The following is a 24125-nucleotide window of genomic DNA, read 5'->3' on the forward strand; positions in this document are numbered from 1 at the left end:
ATAGTAAATGGCATTTGAATTTTTAATATAACTTTATTAGCTTATTAGATATAAACATTTAAAGTTTCAAAATTTTGAGTTAATATACATGTATAATACACATGGGATTGTAAATACAGGTAGCTAATTGGATTTTTATGACATTGCTGTCTCATTCACGGATTGTTTATTATCAATTATGATTATCAATAGATATACTTTCTGTATTGTCAGTTAGTGTATTTATAAACTCATAACAATGTGCCTTACTACAATTGATAATAACAATGCTGTGTATCTGCTAATATCGATGTTATAAAAAACCAATTAGCTACCTATATTTGTAATCCCTTGTGTATTATACCTGTATATTAATTCAAAAATTTGAAACTTTAAGTGTTTATATATAATAAACAAATTAAGTTTCATTAAAAATTCAAATGCCATTTACTATTAAATTAAAAACTCAAACATTTTATTAAATTAAAAATACGTGTTACCATTTAAAAAAACAAAGTTGACACCCTTACCATGCATAAGGGATGAACTTAAAAAGTATTACATAGTTAATAATTCAAGAATAATGTGTAACTAAAGATAGTAATAAAAAAAAAATTTTTAATTATTATTATTCTGTAAGTAATTGAGTGGGTTATGATAAAAAAATCATCCTGTATATAAAAGTTTCCGTAACACTTTCAAAATTTAAGTTAAAAAAGTAAATTTTTTGTGAAAAAGTTGTCATTTTAAATCCCCCCCTGTGGGCAGGTAAAGGATCAGATATAAAAAAAATATATACCAAATGATAGGTAAAGACATCATGCATCTATAAAAAAAAATTTCGTACTTTATCTTATCTTCATGGTAAAAATAGACATTAAACGTAATAAAAAAAATACGATTTTTGTAAAAAAATTCTTTATTATATTTTTAACTTTATAATGCTATAACTTTTTGAAAGATGTATGGATCAATATAATTCTTTTTTATGTAGATGCATGATGTCTTTACCTTACATTTGGTATATTTTTTTTATATCTGATCCTTTACCTGCCCACAGGGGGGGATTTAAAATGACAAATTTTTCACAAAAAATTAACTTTTTCAACATAACTTTTGAAAATGTTCCGGAAGGTCTGACACTTTTATATATATCTTAAATTAAAGCTAATGTAATATGCTTTATCATGAAAAAAAAAATTTCGGACTTTATCTTATCTTCATGGTGAAAATGGCTACCGAATGCTATTTTTGTGTGAAAATTTTCGATTTTGTATTTTACATTTTTAACTTTATAATGCTATAACTTATTGAAAAGTGTATGGATCAACACAATTTTTTTATGAGAAATAATATTTTTTAATAATCCCTTTTTCATTCGACATACTTTATCTTAATCAGGTTATTAATAAGGAACTAGCAGATCTTGTAGGTTTTGGAATAATGCACCAATTTTTAAAATTAAATACTATCATAAGATTTGCATCGAAGCGTTTTTTTTGGATAGTGATTTTAAGTTCTTGGTGTGCTCATGCTGAACATTTTGAAGTTATCATAAATACTTTTTTTTTTTATTTTTTAGCGTTATCAAACATACTTACAGATAAAAATAACGGGTTGTTTAGTTCAAAACGAATATACTTGAAAACTGGCCGTATAATTAATTCTATTAAATATATCAACCTAGTCCAAGTGGTTATCCTAGACAAAGAATTAGCAGATGTATCTACAAAATCTCCAGAAGATGATATTCATTTGGGTTCTTCTAATGATGAAATGCTTTATATATACACATCTGGTACAACAGGATTACCTAAAGCTGCAATTATGACTCAATCAAGGTATTTAGATAACTAAGATTTGAATGGCATAGTCCATATTTAAAATTAAATTGTCAGGCGAAACAGCTTAAATAAGCTGTTTAAGCAGATAAATTACTTTTCGATAGTTTTATGTGAATACATTTTTTGTTTCAATTGATTTTAAAATTTATTATGAATTTTTACAAATGTATGGAGTTTTATATATATATATATATTAGGTCTGACCAACTAATCTTATAAACTACCTTATGTAATAATAAAATGATATTAAAAACATATTAAGTTTGTTTGATATAGAGATATAAAAAAAAATTCTCCAAAATTCATGATTGTCTTGATAAACATTAATTTGTTAAAGAATAATTTATAGAGTTTATAATCTATTGTTATTAATCTTTCAAATATCAATTGGCTATAACATAATGTTATTTTAAGTATAATCATAGAGACCTCGAAGTTGAAAATATGAAAAGATAAACAAATTACTTTAACCTATTGAATAATTTTGATTTATTCATAAAAATCATAATCGAAAAAGTTAAATTTTTTCATTAAAGTGTTACTTTTTTCACAGTAAAATTCAAATGTTTATTGTAATTGAATTAAAAAGTAATCAAATTTTTGTCAAGTCCAAATGCTTATGGTTATTTAGAAATTCTAATAATTTAGTAGATTATTATTAATTTAGCACATTATTTACGTATACTAAGGAATTTTCTTTTAATTCATTACAAAAAATTCACAATCTATCAGTTATATCTATCATATATATTACACAATTATTAACTTATTTTTTTTAACAACAACGTAATTAACTGTACAATTCATCTGTAATCACCACTACCAGTAGTCTCTCGATCTGGTGAATCGTTCTAAATTTTAATAAATTATCCTCTTGAAAAAATTTAGAAAATTATGTTTATAATTGTATTAATAAATTATTTAATTAATCAATAAGTATTTAATTATACCATAATGACCATTTATAATTTTTTTTATCTGTTGTCACTATTACTCAACTTGTACTGCCCTTATTGTCTAAAAATAAGNAAACGGAGAAATTATAAAAATAATAAAGAAGTTATATTTTGCTTTACTTTTACGTGTATAAAAATTTAAAGGGCTTGATACAATAATTTTCAATAAAAACTGTTTGTTACTATAAAAAAATGCACTGGACTACAAGGAACTTTTATCAGATGCAAAAATATACTTTTCTAAATCAACTTTTCGCGTGTTTTCAAATCTGCAATTACACTTTTTCTATCACTTCTAATTTTAGCTTCGATGAGAAGCTGAGAAGGTATTAGTTTACTATGATGTGTTTTTCTTTAGCTTCGATGCAAAGCTGAGAAGGTATTGGTTTTATTAAGATGTGTTTATTTTTTTTTTGTGTCTGTTACCACTTTTTCTCAGTTCTCATCGAACGGATTTCTTTCAACGATACGACAAAAGATCACAAATCGTAACTAGTCGAAGACATTCCGCTCAATAATTGAAAAAATTTCCCTCGTTCCCCGTAAACGTAGGAAATCCCCCAAAAAATTACAAATTTAAAAATCGCTAATTTTCGATTTTTTTTTTCTTAAAATTGCCATAACTTTTTTAAAAATGACCAAATGAATATATTTTTTTTTTATAGATACCTTAGATATTTACCTATCATTTTATATAATTTTGTGAACATTTGACTCTTTAACAGCCCACAGGAAGGGTTTCAAAATGGTAACTTTTTTACAAAAAATTAACTTTTTCAACATAACTTTTGAAAGACTGACAATTTTATATATATCTTAAATTAAAGCTAATGTAATATACTTTAATTTGAAAAAAAAAATTTGACTTCTGGACTTGTCTTCATGGTGAAAATGGCTACCGAATGCTATTTTCGTGTGAAAATTCTCGATTTTATTTTTTACATTTTTAACTTTATAATTCTATAACTTATTGAAAAGTGTATGGATTCACAAAATTATTTTCTGAGAAATAATATTTTTTAATAATCCCTTTTTCGTTCGACATACTTTATCTTAATCGAGATATTAATAAGGAACTAGCAGATCATGTTGCTCTTGGAATAAAACACCAATTTTTTTAAAATTTTACATTATCTAAAGATTTGCATTGAAGCGTTTTATTTTGATAGTGATTTTAATCACTGTCAGATATCATTATACTTGATCCAACTATCACCACTGTGCCTCGACCCCCCTGTGCTGAGTTTTATTAACTTTGATGTCTATTTTCACCGTGAACACAAGTCCAGAGGTCAAATATTTTTTTTCAAATTAAAGTATATTACATTATCTTTAATTTAAGATATATATAAAAGTGTCAGACCTTCCGGAACATTTTCAAAAGTTAAGTTGAAAAAGTTAATTTTTTGTAAAAAAGTTGTTATTTTAAATCCCCTCCTGTGGGCAGGTTAAGTGTCAAATTTACAAAAAATATATACCAAATGATAGATAAAGACATCAAGCATCTATAAAAAAAAAAATTAACACATCTTAATAAAACCAATACCTTCTCAGCTTCGCATCGAAACTACTAAAAAAAAATTTATGTTTTAAATACCTCATTCTGTTGTTACACAAAACAAAACACAAAAGTAAGGGTGTAGTGGTAGTGTGTACGAAGATGATGTTGATTCTGTTGCCTGGGCATTCACGTACGTGTGATCATTTAGCAGTTACCGTGCTCGGCTGATTTTTTGTAATAGCTGTGGGTGTTGAAAGGCCGTTGTTATAGGAAATGAATAAGGGTAACACCTAGATATGAAGTGCAGACGAAGTTCAATACACAAGTATTCTGAAATGTTGAGGACGAAAGTAGGTTGGTGAAATGAAAAAACAAAGACTTGACTTTATGCAGTAAGCCAGATAGCAACAACTGAGATGAATAACACAAATCACTGGAATCGATTGACCACGATAGCCAGGTTTAGGATTAAATAATAATTCAGACAATTGCCAATTTTGCAATAAATATTAATCGTTAATTCATAAGTCTCTAGAAGTGGATGCGATGTAGGTATTTTATTATAATAATTTTCTGCTATAATGGTGACGTGACACTATCACAATCCCTAGTACTTTTTTCGTAAGTAAAACAGAAGTTAATGAAAAACAAAACAAAAATGCGTAATTTTTTGTGTTTCAGAAGTTTACTTTTTAGTTGTAACTTCAATTAAACAAAAAAACAAACTTTGATATTAAAGTACATTTTCGAGTAAAAAATAATTACACGCTTCAAAAAATTGATGTTTAGAATCTCTCAAGTAATTAAGAAAAAAATCAAACACCGGTTTTCGAATTCGCTTCCGCTGATGGTCGCACGTGTGCAACTTACTCCGCTAGGGTTGTCATAAAACGACGTAAATAATTTAAAAATATAAGAAAACATTTCTGGAGCGATCACAGATTCTGGGGGATTGAATGGTCGTAAAGACATGATCAATATATAACATATATAAAACATAACAAAATTATCTACATCCGTACATCGGCGATTTTTGATAAACCAATTTTAAACAAAGTTATGATAGTAAAAAAAAAAAAAAAAGTTTTTTATCGAAAATCGCCAATGCACGGATGTAGATATTTTTATTATGTTTAATTTGATATATTGATCATTTCTCTACGACCACTCAATCCTCCAGAATCTATGATCATCCCACACATATTTTGATGCGCCGAAAAAAAATACTTGAGTGCTCTCTTAAGATTTCTCTATAAAATTATAATTAAAGGTAGTTAAACTCGTATAATAAGTGTTATTGTATCGGGTTTTCCGAGTAGGAAAAAAAAACTAATAAAATTGAAAATTACAAAAACTACATGTACTAAAGTATCAGTACTGTTTCTTTTAAAAACCTTTTATATAATTAGAATAAATGCATTGAATTTTAAATCTCATATTTATTTTGTTTAACAGTAATGTTTTATATTTTACCATAATTATAGAGCCATATACATAGCTATGGGAACCAAACACGTAGCTGGAATCAATGAAAACGATATTTTATATACTCCTTTACCTTTATACCATACTGCTGGTGGTATATTAGGAGTAGGCTCTGTACTTTTAGGTGGATCAACTTGTGTAATTAAGTCTAAGTTTTCTGCATCAAATTATTGGAAAGATTGTATTAAATATAAATGTACTGTAAGTAACAAAATTAAACCTTAAAATTATATTCAATGTCAAATATTTTTGTAAATTTAATTTTTACTGTAAAGCACTTAGATCAAAATTAATGTAACATTATTGAAGGTAAAGAAGAATTAGAGTATTTGCTATTAATGAATTTCCCAAATAAATTTGGATTAAAATTTATACATGTTTGAGTATAGTTGATGAAAAGTTCATAGTAAATTTTAGGTTGGAGTTTGTTTAAAAATTGTATGCGCTACTTTTTTTTTTAATTAGTTGTATTAAAACATTGCTAAACCATACCAAGTATTGTTATGATGTATTTGTCACTTTGAATAATACGTTTTAAAAGTTTAAAAATAGAATCGTAGACAATAGTTACTGTATTATTTATGTTTAATGTATAAAATATATTATTTCAGTTTATAGAGGCAGTACACTATCTAATTAAATTATAATTACAACTATTGAAATTATATATGTCTTCATAATAATATAAGTTGTTTGATAATTCAAATGGCAACAAAACAAGAATGTTAAAGAAAATCTAACATTACAATAGAATTTTTTTCATGATAAACAATTAGAAATATTCTAATATATAAAATCTAAAAATTTACCAGAGTTATTAGCTACTAAATTATATTGATGTAAGTTAGTATGAAATAATAATAGATAAAAAATTTGAATCAAATTTTCCCAGTAATTATAATACTGGTATTACAGCATTGTGGACTAAAGTCCATTTACTTTTAATAGATAATAATCATCAAATGTTATAAATGTTGAGTTAAAATTTTTATACATTAGTTTTTACAATATTAATGTGATTTATACATATACATCAAGTTTGGAACTTAGAGAATTATAAATATCCCTGATAATTAAAGAGAAATATTTTAAAATTAATCATAACAAATAATTGTACAATTGAATAATTGTCAATAATCAAACAATGGCATAGAAAGTGGTTCTTGACACCAATGATTATTTTTCCACCTCAAATACTAATATTATTAAAAATGTTCTTACCTCTTCCTCTGTGTATAAATATTAAGGTATTTTAATATTTAATTTAAATAAAATCCATATTTAACCATATTAATGAAAAAAAGCAACTTGTATTGGAATTAAGTTACTATATAACATAAAATTATTATATTTTCATTACTTGTTATTTATATTAAGTAGTTTAGTTCCTAATGCGTTGAGTAATTTATCTGTTGATATTATTAAACAACACACTGGGTACAGTAATATTATTTAAGATAACAGTTTAATGTATTTTTATTTATGTTAGTATAGTACAAGGTCAAAGGGACACATTCCTTTTACGATTATGTTGTTTTACTCAATGCAGCCTATTGTATACATGTTTAGAGTTTAGTCGTAGTTTCACCGTCTATCGAGTAAAGTGACCCGTTGCCGTTGTACATCTCTTATATTAAATGTTTTAATATTTTATATTAAATACTATTATATTACAAATAATTTCTAAATCTTTTAATTACATAACCTATTCCATTCAACATTATCATTGAATTTAATTACCAAATAAGAGTAATTTATCCGACACTCTTTAATACTTAATGTCTTTATGATATAGATGGTCAAAATGTTTTGTTCATTTTTTATCAAACTAAATATTTAGCTCTATATTACTAATCAAAGAAAAATATAGATTTCTCAAATTTCTCAATATTCTGACTTGCATAGCTTATTAAAAGACAAAGTTATACTATTCCTCTAGGAATAAAAAGAAATTTTTAATCAAATAATTATTAATATCAAGATATTCAAGAATACTTGTATTGTTTTATCTTTTTACAGTATGTTCTTTGGGTATCTCCAATAATGGCATTTAAATGTTCATTCAATTTTAACTTGGATATTTTTATTAGCATATCTTTTTAAAGTAGTCAAACTTAGTTTATAATTAACAAAAGTTTACAACAAAAAAATAAAATTCTATAGAACAGTTAAAAAAATTCTAAATTTATTTATGATTAAAGATTGCTCAGTATATTGGAGAAATGTGTCGTTATTGTTTATCTGTACCTACTTCAGAATTTGATACTAGTCATCAAGTTAGAATGATAATAGGAAATGGTTTACGCCCCCAAATATGGCAAGAATTTGTCCAAAGATTCAATATACAGAAAATTGTTGAATTTTATGGTGCTACAGAAGGAAACGCCAATATGAGTGAGGACAAAAATTAAAAGTATTGATTTAAAAAAACAGTTAATTCATTTTACAAAAAAAATATAGGTTTTTTTTATAAAAAAATATGTTTTATTTTAATTTTATTAGTTATGATAGTGTAAATTCTTTTTGGTCTGTTAAATATTTATAAACATTTTGTATTTTATATCAAAGGCATGTTTAAGTGAGAAATTTGGAAGCGATAGGCCTCCCCAAAATTCATTTTACACCTTTTAAATTTGTTTACAAAATTAATTGATATAAATTTTTTCAAAACCTAACCCTTTACCTGTCCACAAGGATGAATTTAAAATAGCAACTATTTCACAAAAGTCAATTTTTTCAACATAACTTTTAAAAAATAACTTATCTTCTCTGTGCAAATGGCTTCTGTAGTTGAACCAAAAATGTAATTTCCGTGTAAAAACCACATTCTATCAATAGTTTTTTTTTTGGTACTTAAAACTGCCATAACTTTTTCAAAAATTAAAAAATTAAAATAATTTTCCTTATATAGAAACTTAAATATATTAGGAAGTATTTCCCTTTAATTTGATATAATTTTTTTAAAAACCTGTCTATTTACCTGGTCATAGGGGGATTCAACCTAGCAACTTTTTCACAAAAGTCAAATTTTTCAACTTATGTTACATACTATAAGTTATAAAAACAATTGTTTACCGACGACCTATCTTCTATGTGCAAATTGCTGTCGAACTTGAACTTCCTTTTTCTTCATTTTCCTCGCTTCAATTTCAACTACTGGGAGTTGGTCACCCTTATCCTAAACTTCTACTAGACACGATCTCCCACATCTTTAACGCTTATATCAGCCATCTTTATATTGACTTTAATAACACCCCTCCATCTCTTTTTAGTCTTTCTCTATCTCTTCTTCCTTCAACATTTATTTCTATAACTGTTTTTACAGCTTACGATTGCTCTCTCCTCGTAACATGAACAAACCATTTTGATCCCATTAGGTTGGGTTTAACCCAACTTGCATAGTGATTATTTTTAGAACATTTTTCTTTTATTTTTGCAAGTCTATAGTCTTCTTTTTCACCTTCCTTTGTTCCTAGCTTATCATACAACTCATCATATCTCTTAAACTTCGCCTTACTGGATACTTGGCTTCTTTTCACAAGTGTTTATACTCTGTCCAATATCCTCTCCTTTTGTTCTTCTACCATAATTTGAACTTTTTTTCCTTAATCTCTATGATTTTCTGAATGTCCTCTTCCCACCACTAGGTTTCCTTGTTTCCTGGTATTCTACTCCCACTCTCACCAACAATCTCCCTTTACAATATTCTTTACACAGCTAGCAAATCTAATCCATACATAATTAATATCTCCTTCGTCATTCCACACCGTCCTCTCTTTTACTGTCTTTAAAAATTCTTTTTCATTTTCCACCATATGGTCCTTGATCCTCCTTCTGTGTTTTTTCTGCTTTTGTATACTTTATTACCACTACACCACAACACTATTACTATCAGTCTATGCTGTGGAATTACACGTTCGCCTGGGATAACTTTACAATCTTTTACTCACTTTAAAATCTCTGTCTTCCAATGTGTGATTTATCTGTTACCTATTACTCTCACTTTTATAAGTTACATTATGTTTTCTGTCTTTCTAAAATAAGTATTAATCACAGCAAGATCATACGATATTGCACAATCCAGGATTCTTTCTATAGCCTTATTTTCTCACTAAAACCATACCCTCCATGTACTCTTTCTTATCCCTCTCCTCTCATTACCTACATGTCTAGTCATATCTCTACCTATCACTGCATCCTCATTGTGAGGTATTCCTTGCATCACCTCATCCATCTTTCTCTAAAACACTTCCTTGTCTATTTCATTACATCTTACTTGTGGTACATAGGCACTTATTACATTCAACATTTTTTCCTCGATAATTAATTTTACTACTAATTCTATTACTTTTCCTAGCTACTTCTACAAAATTATACGCCAACTGTCGATCTGATGCAATCTTAGTAGTCACCTCTTACGACTGGTAGAAGAAGGGCCGTGGAAGTATTCTTATCCATATCCACAGAGACATGGTCGCCGAAGTTGAATGAAATTACCAAATATTTATTTATATATTACACTTATATATCATAAAACTAGAAAACAGTATATAAAAAAGGAAATAAGAGTTCATTTTGCTTTTACAATGATCCACCAATTTCTTAAAATTAAACACTATCTATAGATTTGTATTGCTTCTGATAGTGATTTTAATCACTGTCAGATATCATCTATACTCGACTCAACTATACCAGGTCTACACCGTGGTGTGACTCTACTGTTATGCCTTTTTTTTTTTTTTGTATGGTTTTATAAAAATCATGAAAAACCTAGGTAAAGGAAGGATTTGAAAGAGACCACCTTTTGCATTTATAAATATTTTTTCATCTATTTTTAAAATTATTCTGGAAAGTCTGACATCTTCTTACCTATATCAATTTAAAACTTTTAAAATATACTACTATATCAAAAAGAAACGTCCAATAATTGTTTTTCTTTGAGAAATTATTTCTCAAAATAAAAAAATTGCAACTTTTTCAAAAGAAAATCTGACAAATTTTTTTAATCTTTCTGTTTTTAATATTGTAGTTCAAATTCATAAAAATAATATGTTAAAAAAATTTAACAGATTTGAATCAAAGTATTTCAATATGATTGTGTAATTAATTACTTTCAGATATCATATAAACTTGTCTCAATTATTTTGCAGTCCCACTGTGCTAGATTTTTAAAAAATTCCTGGAAAAAAAAATATTATGTATTATAATTTTTGTGATTGAACTTGAAATGTTTATAAATATGTTTATTCTTTTTTTTTTAAGTTAAACTAAACTTGTATAAATTGATTACCAGATATTATTATTAATCTTGTTTTTTTAGTGAATGCTACTAATAAAATTGGTGCAGTAGGTTTCATTCCTATTATTGCTCAACTATTTTATCCTATAACATTGATAAAAGTTGATCCAGTAACTAATGAACCTTTACGAGGAAGTAATAATCTATGTATTGAATGTGAAATTGGTAAGATTTATTTTAATTTTTGTTATCAATATTTTAATATGAATTATATTGTCATTTAAAAAACTATCAGGAAATAATTTTATGGAATGATTAATTTTCCAATAACTATTAAACTTCTCTTTGAATAATAATCTTGAAAAAATATATATTTTTTTTGGCTTTGTGTAATAGTAATTATCCCTTGATTTAAAATTGGTTAAATATTTTTTTAGGTTCATTCCTTATTCCTTATAAAGGTACTAACATTATTTTTTCAATTGGCAAAATACTTATTTTACTAATTTAAAAATAGAAAACGACTAGTTGATAATAACTTTTGGATTATTACTTTAATAGTTATTAGCATATTAATAAGAACATTTTCTAAAGTTAGGTTGAAAAGGTTATCTTTTCTTGCGAAAGTATTGATTTTGAAACTCCTCCAGTGGGCAGATTAAGGGTCAGATTTTCAATAAATATATACCTAAAAAAGATATTTATAAAAAAAAAAATTTTTTTGATTCTTCTATTTTTAAAAAAGTTATGACAGTTTTCAGTTTAAAAAAGTATAAAAAATATTAAAATTCATCAATGTAAAAATAGCAATTTTTTGGTGAATTTCTCATCATTTATAAGAAATAATGGAAATTTTTTTAAATTTTGGTGTTGATAAGTTTAAATAAATACATTATGTGATATTTTGGTGTTTTATTAAAAAAATTCGCTAAGTGAGGGCTGAAAAAAATGAATAATAAATACATCATGATAAAATTAATACCTTCTCAGCTTCGCATCAAAGCTAAAATTTTCTTTAAATTATTATGAAGTATTATTCGTAATGATTTTCACCTTTATTTGTTGTTGACACAATACTGTTTCCCTAAGCCACATATCAGCCTATATAAAAGTGTATTGGAATCTGAATCATAAGTGTATAGCTAGTGGTATGGTTTGTCTCTACGACGCCTTGAATAGTAGATTTTAATCCTGGATACACTTCCACCATAAAGGTTTATATGCGGTTGTGGTAAACACGGTACTATATCATTGTTGATTTTATCTTCAGACAGCAATCTAAAAATTAATTGTTCTTATTTAAGGAGAACCTGGATTATTGATTGGTAAAATCAAAAATACAACTGAAAATTCATTTACTGGTTATGTAGAAAAAACAGCTACTAATAAAAAAATTATTAAGGATGTTTTTCAAAAGGATGATAAATTTTTTAATACTGGTAACTATTATACTTTTTTAGTTTTGCTCTACTAAAGTATTTTATGAACAAGATATTTAATTTTTAAGTCTTCTAATATAGTCAATAAACAATTTATAAGATAAAAAATTAGTGACATCCTTTTTATTTTACCTTTATTGTATGATTTTGCATAAGATTAATAAAAATAATAATAGTGTTGCTCATAGACAAAATTATAAAATAATTTGGGGTCTAATGATAATTGTCTCCTACTTAAAAAATATTTTTATTAAGCTTTTTATATAGTTTTCTGAATTTTTGAGGTGATTAGTCTACGAAATCTACCTCTAACTCTACTTATGATGCTTAGTTTTGTTTTAGTTATTATCTAGGTGGACATAATTACCATACACTCAGACCCGTTGGTCCATTGTGCGAACCTCATACCGAATTGTCTTGATTCGGTTTACCCACCTAAGTGTTATCACCAAAGTGTTAATACATTACCAACCATAAAGTCACCTCTAAAGATGACCAAAGAGTCCTGTCTTTCTGGCGAAATTAAGTATCTCTCTGGGTTTTAGGTTTTTAATATCTTCTTTTTCAAAAAAAGTTTTATTCAAGTAGTTTGATCTTAGTGTGGGCAAGGCTTCACATTCGCACATGATGTGAAATGAGTCTTCCTCTTTTACTCCACACTTCCTGCACAATGATGATTCCGAACCCCCATTGCGTTAAGATGTTTAAGCAGGTGACCATGTCCTGTCAATAGACCAGTCAAGGTGCTTATTTGATGTCTAATCATGCTATTAAGATCACCCAAAAGTAGACCAGGGGTCTTGATAAACATTTTAAATTGTCTAGGTACTACCAAGTACTTCCAGATTTTCCTGTGTTGTTCTCTGCACCAATTCTTGGGTAACGCTTTGAGCGATTGCTCAGTGAGTCCTACCACTGGTTCTGGTCCAACATAGGTGTTCTCTGCTCCTTTTCTGGCTAGAAAGTCAGCATTCTCATTTCCAGTGACACTGTTGTGTCCCGGTACCCATGCTAATATAACTATGTTGAACCTCGATAGTGATTCTAAAGTTTCCCTGCATTCGAGGACCAGCTTTGAATTCACCTGATCGTTACAGAGTGCCTTCAAAGCCACTTGATTATCACTTAAGATAGTTATCTTCCTATTTTTGTATACCAGCAGGTTCTGAGCCCCTACCAGTATCGCCATTACCTCTGCTTGGAAAACAGAGGGTGTTGTGCCCAATGACATACTGACATTTATTCGTGGCTTTAAACCCCAAATTCCAGCACCTACCTTTCCTGATTTTTTGGATCCATCTGTATATATCACAAATCCTCTTTTTTCTTTTTAGGGAATGTTATTCTTAAGAACCGGTTTAATATAGTCCAAGGGGTATTCCAAAAAGCCCTGGTCTATCTCTTTTAGTTTTTACCATGTTCTGTTGTATCACTCCCCAAAGTCCACATACCTAAGTTGTGGAATCTTAGTGCTGTGGCTTTGGTGTGAGCTTTCACCTGTATATGCAGAGGAGGCAATCCTCCTCTGTGAAAAATTAGTGCCTCTAATGCGACCGTTGGTGTAGTTTTTAATGCTCCAGTGATGGCCATAGCAGCCATTCTCTGTATGCGACTAAGTTCTTTCCTATCTGTAATGAGTGCTGTTCTGGTCCACCAGACTAGGGCACCGTACAATATCATAGGTTTAATCACTGATGTGTACAACCAATACATAACTCTTGGTTTAAGACCCCATGTCTTTTCCAAGGCTCTACTGCAAGTCCACAATGTGGTCATTGCTTTTTTAATTCTTGACTCAACATGCGATTTCCATTTTAGCTTACTATCCATGATAATACCTAAGTATTTTACTTCCGATTTTAAGCTAATTTCTTGTCCATTTAGAGTAAGAGTGTCAAGACTTTCTAGTCCTATTCTCCTTCTTGTGAACATAACAACCTCTGCTTTATTTTGATTAACAGATAGACCATACTTACTACACCATATCTGTATAGTGTTTAGTCTCTGTTGTGCTAAGTCTATAATAGTGTCTGGGAATTTACCCACCACTGCTATAACTAAGTCATCCGCATAGGCTTGTGTATAACAATATTTGTTTAACTCTCTAATAAGCGAGTCCAATACTAGAAACCATAGCAAGGGGATAGAACCCCGCCTTGTGGGCATCCCTGTTTAACACTCTTGATTACTTTGGTCTCATTGAGCTGTCTCAAAATGGAGCATTCCTTAAATATGGATTCTATCCACTTAATAATAAGTGGTTCTATTCCATGCTCTTATGCAGATTCACACGTAGCATCGAAGGGAGTATTGTCAAAATCCCCTTCAATGTCCAGGAATATACCTACTGCATACATTTTATTCTCCATAGCTTTTCCTATCTTAGTGGTTAAACAGTGAAGTTTAACCTGAGTAACCTTAGTTACAGGGGATAGATTATTAAATAAAATTAGACTATTGTTTTATGTCAACGACAAAGTAAAGTTATATTCTAGATGTTCAGTAAATATAAGTTATATGTAATGTACAATACGTCTGACCTGAACCCTAGTACAGTTGGTTAGTAGGTATATCCAAGTGAGACGGAGTTGGTTGGCTATGATGACAATTGGCGATAGACGGGTCGTTAAATAAAACAAGTTAAGTTATAAATAATATAAATAAGACGAAAACTTATTAGTAGTATTGAAAACTATGTCTATAACAGGCACTCAAACACAACTTCCCTTTATTAGTTCGACGTCAGTAGCTCCGGGCTACAGACGAGTAAAATTGTCACATCAGCATCTCCCTCTATGCTAATTAATATGTATTATGAATTAAATAAATAGAAATAATACGTTTGTAATATAAGTAGTAAGAACATAGTAATAAATGTTCTTACGAAGGGTATTATATGCCTCTCAGTTACGGTCCTTAGTAATACACTACTGGCCCCTTTACTGTGATGCAGGTTGGGTTGGGTTTACTCTGTCTCATGGTGGACTTTACAGATCGTTGTATTCAGCCCTGGATTTTGTTTTGCCAAAATTTCCAAGATCTTGGACTCTTTTGCAGCCCTGGTATATGAGTGACCATCCGTTTGTACTTGATCGGGTTGTAGGACATTGGCATCCAATTGGAGTTCTACAACGTCCCAAGGTTTTATCAGGTTGACATGATCAGTGAGCCACTTAAGAGAGCTCTCTTGGGCTGCACTGATCACAAATGCTCCATCAGTGAGTCTGGTGTCTTCAAACCTTGGTACGTCGGTTCCATCAGTACCCGATAGTATCAAGTCTCCAACACAAGACTCAATGAGTAGCCCCTGCTCTATGGTCAACTTGTTAGTGGGGTAGCCTGCGAGGACCAGAGCCACTTTTTTATCATCGGTTACCATGTCCCTGTAGGTCGGTACCCAACTAGGGTCCACGGGGTTGTTAGGCCCGTAATCCTTGCGGATTCCCCTGCTGGTTGATGCTACTTAGATAAAAGATTTGAGATCAAAAAAATAAAATATTCAAAAATCAAACAAATTTACAATTAAAATTAATAATGAATTTAAAATGTGTTTGAAATAACTTAATAAAAACTTTAAGACCTTTTACCTATACACCATTGAATTATTTTAATAATTTAATCATTATTACATAATTATTCTAAATAGTAACTGTATTATTAACAATTTTTATTTTGGTATTATAAGATAAGTATTAAATTTCATTAAAAATGTTTGATTATTTATGGAATAATTAGCCTCTAGCCTTTTTTTTACTACCTATAATTATAAGTTATTTTTCTTTGTATAATATAAGGAAATCCCTTATATAAGTTAAAAATAAATATGTTCACATTTTTTTATTTAAAGTTTAATAAATTAGCAATAATATAATATTATTTTTATATTAGCTTCGATGCGAAGCTGAGAAGGTATTGGTTTTACTAAGATGTGTTTATTTTTTTTTTTGTGTGTGTCTGTTACCACTTTTTCTCAGCTCTCACCGAACCGATTTCTTTCAATATTACGTCAAAAGATCACAAATCGTATCTAATCGAAGACATTACCCACAAAAATTGAAAAAATTTCCCTCGTTCCCCGTAAACGGAGGAAATCCCCCAAAAAATTACAAATTTAAAAATCGCTAATTTTCGATTTTTTTTCATTTTTTTTTTGTACTTAAAATTGCCATAACTTTTTTAAAAATAACCAAATTGTGGCGGTCGAATATTCTAGAATGTCCGGCCGCCGCCGCCGCCTCTAGAAGATTCGTCGCTCTACATAAGCGTGTGGCGGTCGAATGTCTAGAGAGTTCCGACGCCGCCTCTAGAAGATTCCTCTGACTATTTAAGGGCAAGATCGTCGCTCCAGTCAGTCAGTCAATCAGTCAATCACTTACGCATTCTGTCTTACACGCGCTTCGTTTCTCGCTGTTATTTGTTATTTGTAAGTTCGTTGTAATATAGTATAGTTGTTATTAAATCGTAAAAGTGTTTATTACTTCTATATATTACACCTCGCTACAAAATCATCGTAATTTTTTTTTTAAATAGATGCATGATATCATTACCTTTCATTTGGTATATTTTTTTTTTATATCTGACCCTTTAACAGCTCACAGGGGGGGATTCAAAATGACAACTTTTTCACAAAAAATTAACTTTTGAAAGTGTTCTGGAAATACTGACACTTTTATATATATCTTAAATTAAAGCTAATGTATTATACTTTATTATGGAAAAAAAAATTTTGGACTTTATTTTGTCTTCATGGTGAAAATGGCTAGCGTATGCTATTTTAACACGCTTATATTAGTTTCACCTGTATTTATGTATGTATATATGTCTGTATGTTTGTAACTCTCCAAGCGCCACGCATTATCGCAATTTCCGTCGTCTATGGCCTTGAGACTAGACTGTCATAACGCATTCACCCCACCTCACGCCTCGCTAACTACACGACGGCAACACTATTCCTGTATACATTTATATTTGGTTATTGTTCCCGTACACACGTGCGTATCATCAATATTATATATATATAAACAAATTTTTATTTTGACTGACCATTATCATCCGCGTGCATACGGCTTACATATATATTCCTACCGCCGTTTATACCTCAGGTATAACGTTAGTCCGACCCGCCCGCCAACAAAACACGACTATACCTAGTGCATGATACGTTTACGTACTTAAGTCGCATTATTTGTATATATATATATACATATATATATATATTCTAATTACTATTAAAATTTATATATTAACACGCTTTATTCTAATTAAGAGATATAAAGTATTCATTCCGATTACTAGTGATGATTTCCGTATCGTCATTTTTGGTCACTACCTTCACCTTCCGGGAGTGAGTAATTTTCATAAATTTAACCCTTTACCAGCCCACAGGGGGAGATTTAATATGACAACTTTTTTACAAAAAATTAATTTTTTCAACTTGACTTTTGAAAATTTTCCGGAAAGTCTGACACTTTTATATATATCTTAAATTGTATTTGATAACTGCCATGATAAATAATTTATGGTCTATTATAACAGAATATTTCCACCACGTTAGTATCAGTAATAATATTGATTATACTGCCACCAGTATAATAAAACCAAACAATGATGTATTTTTACTTGAAATCCAAGTCTCTAAATTAATTGTAAAATGCCAAGGGTTGATCTGATCAGATAAAAACAATTATAAAAACAAAGTTGTAAATTTTTTTTCTATCATATTATGAAGTTAATATAGTGGTTGTTTTTTAAAAAAATTATAAATAAATGTTTTTACTCTTGAAGGAACAAAAAAAAATATTTAACTGCATATTATTGTTAAGTTTTTTAAACCAAATATTTTTTTTCTTTGCAAAAATTTTAATTCTTAATAGTTTCTGAGAAAAATGAGTGTCTTAATAGACTTCAAGCACCAAGTATAGATTATATTGATAAAGTTTCTATAGAAATTTAATCTTGAATTTTCCTAATATTTATACTATTTGTGTAAACTAATGTTGAGAATATTAATATCTCGTTATTTTTGAATAAGCTAATGGCAAAATGCTTTTTATCCATAAATTTGTCATTCCTTTTTTCTAAAGCACTGTATTGATACAATTTACAATTAATATATTCTAATTAACAAGTAACTTTTTCTTATTTTTATTGAAAAAAAAATATATTGAGTTACTTTAATATCAATATTAACTCTTTAAAAGTATCCTTAAATTTAGCTTTTAATGTATTATTTTTTAACTACAAAAACAAATTATATTTATACATATTTATTTTTCTTATATTTATGTACTAATTTATTATAGGCGATGTTCTTGTTCGCGATGAATTAAACTTTTACTATTTTAAAGATCGTACTGGAGACACATTTAGGTAAATTTATAAATAAAATATTATTTTTTTCTGCAATTTTTAAGATTGTGAAATAAATTTAGAAAGATGTTAGTTTACTGAATTTTAATTAGTGTTGGAATGTAATCTATATTATATCATAAGTTTTTGTGTCTGATTAAAACATCTTTCTACTGTGCTGATTGTTCTGATACTTAAAATTCTATATTTACTCTAGGCATTACAATTGATTAAATTAAATTATTTTACTTTAGATGGAAAGGTGAAAATGTTTCTACAAATGAAGTGGAAGCCGTAATAAGCAGCATAATTGCACAGAAAGATTGTATTGTTTATGGTGTTGAGGTAAATTAAATTTTTTTATGAATACATTTCATTATTAAGTTAATAATAAATCATTTTATTATTGTATGGGTGTATATAGATTTCAAAAACTCTAAAAAAGAAATATCAAATAATATTATCTTTAAAACATATACAGGGTGATTTTTTTATCATAACCCACTCAATTACTTGCAGAATAATAATAATTTAAACATTTTTTTTTTATTATCTTTAGTTACACATTATTCTTGAATTTTTAACTATGTAATACTTTTTAAGTTCATCCCTTATGCCTTGGAGGGGGGTCATCTTTGTTTTTTTAAATGGTAACATATTTTGAATATAATAAAATGTTTGGATTTTTAATTAAATAGTAAATGGAATTTGAATTTTTAATATAACTTTATTAGTTTATTAGATATAAACATTTAAAGTTTCAAATTTTTGAGTTAAAATACATGTATAATACACCTGATGATATGATTACAAAACAGGTAGCTAATTGGATTTTTATGACATTGCTGTCTCAGTCACGGATTGTTTATTATCAATTATGATTATCAATAGATATACTTTCTGTATTGTCAGTTAGTGTATTTATAAACTCATAACAATGTGCCTTACTACAATTGATAATAACAATGCTGTGTACCTGCTAATTCGTGTTATAAAAAACCAATTAGCTACCTATATTTGTAATCATATCATCAGGTGTATTATACCTGTATATTAATTCAAAAATTTGAAACTTTAAATGATTATATCTAATAAACGAATTNTGAAACTTTAAATGTTTATATCTAATAAGCTAATAAAGTTATATTAAAAATTCAAATGACATTTACTATTAAATTAAAAACTCAAACATTTTATTAAATTAAAAATATGTGTTACCATTTAAAAAAACTAAGTTGACCCCCTTTCAAGGCATAAGGGATGAACTTAAAAAGTATTACATAGTTAAAAATTCAAGAATAATATGTAACTAAAGATAATGAAAAAAAAAAATGTTTAAATTATTATTATTATGCAAGTAATTGAGTGGGTTATGATAAAAAAATCATCCTGTATTATTGCACGGTCATTAATGGACTGTATAAGGTATTGAAAAGGAAAACAATAAAATAAAGTTGAAAATAAATAAATAATCAACCAATGTTCACGTCGTTACAATAAATTAATTATTAACCAAAGAAAATTTCATAAATGCATTAACCCTGGCCAGGAACTTAAAACTAAGGGGAATCAATTAATGGGGGGATCAGAATACAAACAATTAATTAAAAAACAAAACAAAATAATTAAGTAAATATAACGCTTGCCTTTGCTGTTTGGATACGACTGCTACGGCGGCGACGACGAATTGTTAATGCACACACGTACGATATTCGTAAATGATTTTCAAAGTTAACGGTCGATATGTTCTTTTCCGGAGGTTTCGGTGATGGTCGAATTCGGTTGACGGTCGGTATCGATAAACGGTCGGTGTCGGTTGACGGTCGGTATCGGTGTGTTTAGGTAGGCGGTAGTTGAGAAAAACAAAACAAGATTAATTATTTACAGTGATTCCCAAACAATTATTGTAATATAATAACAAAAGCTTTCGTATTTTGAATGATTTTGTTATTTAGATCGTACATTTTACTACTATTAAAAATTTTTCAACATTTTTAAAATATAATTTATAACTTTATTTATATACAATATTCTATTTTAAATAAACTTAAACATAATTTTCATATTATCAATTCCGTCCAATCTCTGTCAAAAGTTAAAAGATACAAAAAAAAAAAGGCATATAAAAATCATTTAGATTAAACTTACAAGGGGAGGTCACGGTGATGGGGTCACCGATTTTCATAAAATTTATATAGATCTAATCTACATTGAATACAGAATCAGACGTATTTGGAATTTTTTGCCAATGCCCCCCCTAAGTCGAGAAAATTGACTTTGAAAATTTTTAATTAGCTTAAATGGGGTCATTTTTCTTCCGGTTAACAATTCGTGTTATGGTTCAGTGGACTATACGTGATCCCACAACACGTACAGGCTCGGGATCGATTTTTTGCTTTTTTTTTTTTTATTGTTTTCTCTTTAAATTATTAATTTTACGGAATATTTGTTAAATTTTTTATAGTAATAAATAAAATATATTTTTATATTAACCGAGTAAGAGTATATAAATTATAAAGGAAAGAGATTTTTGAAAGGTTTAACGTTCAGTGCTAGGTTTTGCGTGTAGTTCATATTTTATGAAGGAGTAAAGTTAATCATTTTTTTTTTTCATTAAATAAAATTTATTCATTTGAATTGAATTATATTTATTGATTAATATTTACGTGTATTTAAAACTCTTACATTATTATTTTTTAATTACTATTTAATAATCAAATTAATAATAATAAAAAATATAATTATAAATTATTATTTATTCAATTGACTATGACTTTTGTCATATAACAAACATACATTTTTTTGAAAATTACAATAGGTTAAATTAAAATATATAATGATTTTATATATGTTTAAATCCTCATAATCATCTCTTTATACATATACTCTTACCTGGTTAATAGTAAAAGTTATATTTATGTGTATAAAAGTTTAGTTTACTTTAATCATAGTTTTACCATTGGACAATCGATAATTTGTACCATCAAAATGTGCTTTGAATGCAAATAAAACTATATAGATAAATAAAATGTATACAAAAATTTAACAAATATTCCGTAAAATTAATAATTTAAAGAGAAAACAATAAAAAAAAAAAGCAAAAAATTTCGTCAGTCGCTGAGACTCGATCCCGAGCCTGTACGTGTTGTGGGATCACGTATAGTCCACTGAACCATTACACGAATTGTTAACCGGAAGAAAAATGACCCCATTTAAGCTAATTAAAAATTTTCAAAGTCAATTTTCTCGACTTAGGGGGGGCATTGGCAAAAAATTCCAAATACGTCTGATTCTGTATTCAATATAGATTAGATCTATATAAATTTTATGAAAATCGGTGACCCCATCACCGTGACCTCCCCTTGTTAGTTTAGTTAGAGTTTGATAAAAATAAGTTTTTTGTTTAACTTATAATGTATTATATTGTTATTTTATAATTGAGGTAAATGTTTAAACAACATACAGATGATCCATTTGTCAGAAAAAATATTTTTTAAATAAATGTTAAATTAATGTTAACTTTTTTCTTAAATAGAATTTCTTTTAAATATAATGTTTTCCTATCCTGGTTTAATTATAACTATTTATTTTTAAAGATACCTTACACAGAAGGCAAAGCTGGTATGGCAGCAATTTTTGACAAGAATGGAGAAATAGATTTAAATGATTTGATAATAGGAATTAATAAATCACTTCCAAACTATGCTCGACCATTATTTTTACGCATTATAAAAGAATCTATCTCGCTGACTGGTTAGTATCTATTACAGCAAATATGACATATGACGAAAATCTCAATATTACAAATTAAACAGTAGATCCCTTGAAAATCTCACAATATAATGAAAATTTAAATAGATATTAAGTTTCTCTGCTGATCTTAGACAGATGTTTAGAATTGTATAACTACTATAATAAATTTAATTTTTATAAGTTTTTAGAAATTTGTTTAAATGTATGAAATTAATTACAGTTAATAACTGTAAAATATTCAGAGAATTAAATGTTGGTCAACAAGTTGGAACATCTGTATATATATTTAAGCATTTTATATTTTTAAATTCATTTTTAATATAATGGTTTTTAGGTACTTTTAAATTGAAAAAAAATAATTTACAAAATGATTCATACAAATTAGAAAAAATCAGTCAAGATTGTATATATTTCAATGAAGGCAATAAATTTATTCCATTTACTCAAGAATTATACAAAAAAATTAAAAGTGGCAAAATCAGAGTTTAGTAAATATAAAGTAAAGAAAAATTTTAATTTAACAATACAGATATAACTTTTTGTGTTATATATTTAATTTTTTTCAGGAAATCATAAAATTTTACTTTAAATTATAAATCATCATTGACTAACTAATAAAATATTTGTGATGATTAATAAATCTTAATTTTTTTAATATGTACAATTTTCTTAGTTGCATTAATGAAGTTTGTTATAAATAAATATTTTAATAATTATAAAATTTAGAAAATTATAAATATTTTAGCAATATTTTAAAATTGTATAACAATTTTTATTTAAAAAATTAATAGATTAAGTTAATTGACTGGCCTACTTTATTAACCTGAATATTGAGCTAAATTAAATTCATTATTGTTCATTTAAATTAAAAGACAGTAACCGTCAAAATAGTAGTTTTGAGAAATATAACTTTTTTTTATCATGTTATTTTTATTGTATTATTAAATAATAAAAAATACCTTATATCACAAATTTCAAATTTGATTCCAGATACCTGAAATTTTGTTCTATGTATAAAAACAAAATTTTTTTGAACATGATATTCAACCCCTTTATTAGAAGGGTTAAAATTTTCTTAAAAAGGATAAAAATACTTTTTATCTTATTTAGAATATTTATTGGTATTTAGTAGAAAATTATACATATAAATTATAGACAATGTAATATTTTATTCATGGTTGATATAAGATATTTTATAAAGTCCTGGAGATACAATTAAGTTTTATTTATAAAAAACAAAATATTTTATTAATTTTTTTAGCTTCGATGCGAAGCGGAGAAGGTATTAATTTTACTATGATGTGTTTTTTTTTTTTTTTATGTCTGTTGCCACTTTTTCTCAGCTCTCATTGGACCGATTTCTTTCAAAAATACGTCAAAAGATCACAAATCGTATCTAGTTGAAGACATTACCCTTAAAAATTGAAAAAAATTCCCTCGTTCCCCGCAAATGGGGGAAATATCCAAAAAAATTACAAATTTAAAAATCGCTAATTTTCGAAATTTTTTCACTTTTTTTTCTTAAAACTTCCATAACTTTTTGAAAAATCAACAAATCAACATAATTTTTTTTTATACTAA

At 27.5% G+C, this 24125-nt stretch overlaps 1 protein-coding gene across 9 annotated transcripts in view; it reads left to right on the forward strand.

The window, feature by feature from the left end:
* LOC126908085 (long-chain fatty acid transport protein 4-like) overlaps positions 1-23349 on the forward strand; it is a 34329-nt gene extending 10980 nt beyond the window's left edge. For 4 of the 9 annotated variants that reach the window (XM_050689954.1, XM_050689952.1, XM_050689953.1 and 1 more), the window contains 10 exons: positions 1562-1820; positions 5765-5966; positions 7967-8159; positions 11086-11229; positions 12309-12443; positions 18746-18812; positions 19046-19136; positions 22388-22544; positions 22879-23043; positions 23111-23349. In XM_050689954.1, the coding sequence (XP_050545911.1) occupies positions 1562-1820; positions 5765-5966; positions 7967-8159; positions 11086-11229; positions 12309-12443; positions 18746-18812; positions 19046-19136; positions 22388-22544; positions 22879-23033 (1403 nt within the window). In that variant the 3' untranslated portion in view covers positions 23034-23043; positions 23111-23349. Of the gene's footprint in view, positions 1-1561; positions 1821-5764; positions 5967-7966; positions 8160-11085; positions 11230-12308; positions 12444-18745; positions 18813-19045; positions 19137-22387; positions 22545-22878; positions 23044-23110 lie in introns of those variants that run through there. The other 5 variants (XM_050689955.1, XM_050689957.1, XM_050689956.1 and 2 more) reach the window with 5 other exon arrangements.
* Positions 23350-24125: the final 776 nt, after the last annotated feature.

This window comes from Daktulosphaira vitifoliae, unplaced genomic scaffold (assembly GCF_025091365.1).
Source record: "Daktulosphaira vitifoliae isolate Bord-2020 unplaced genomic scaffold, ASM2509136v1 Scaffold_5, whole genome shotgun sequence".
In the NCBI taxonomy this organism is placed as follows: domain Eukaryota; kingdom Metazoa; phylum Arthropoda; class Insecta; order Hemiptera; family Phylloxeridae; genus Daktulosphaira; species Daktulosphaira vitifoliae.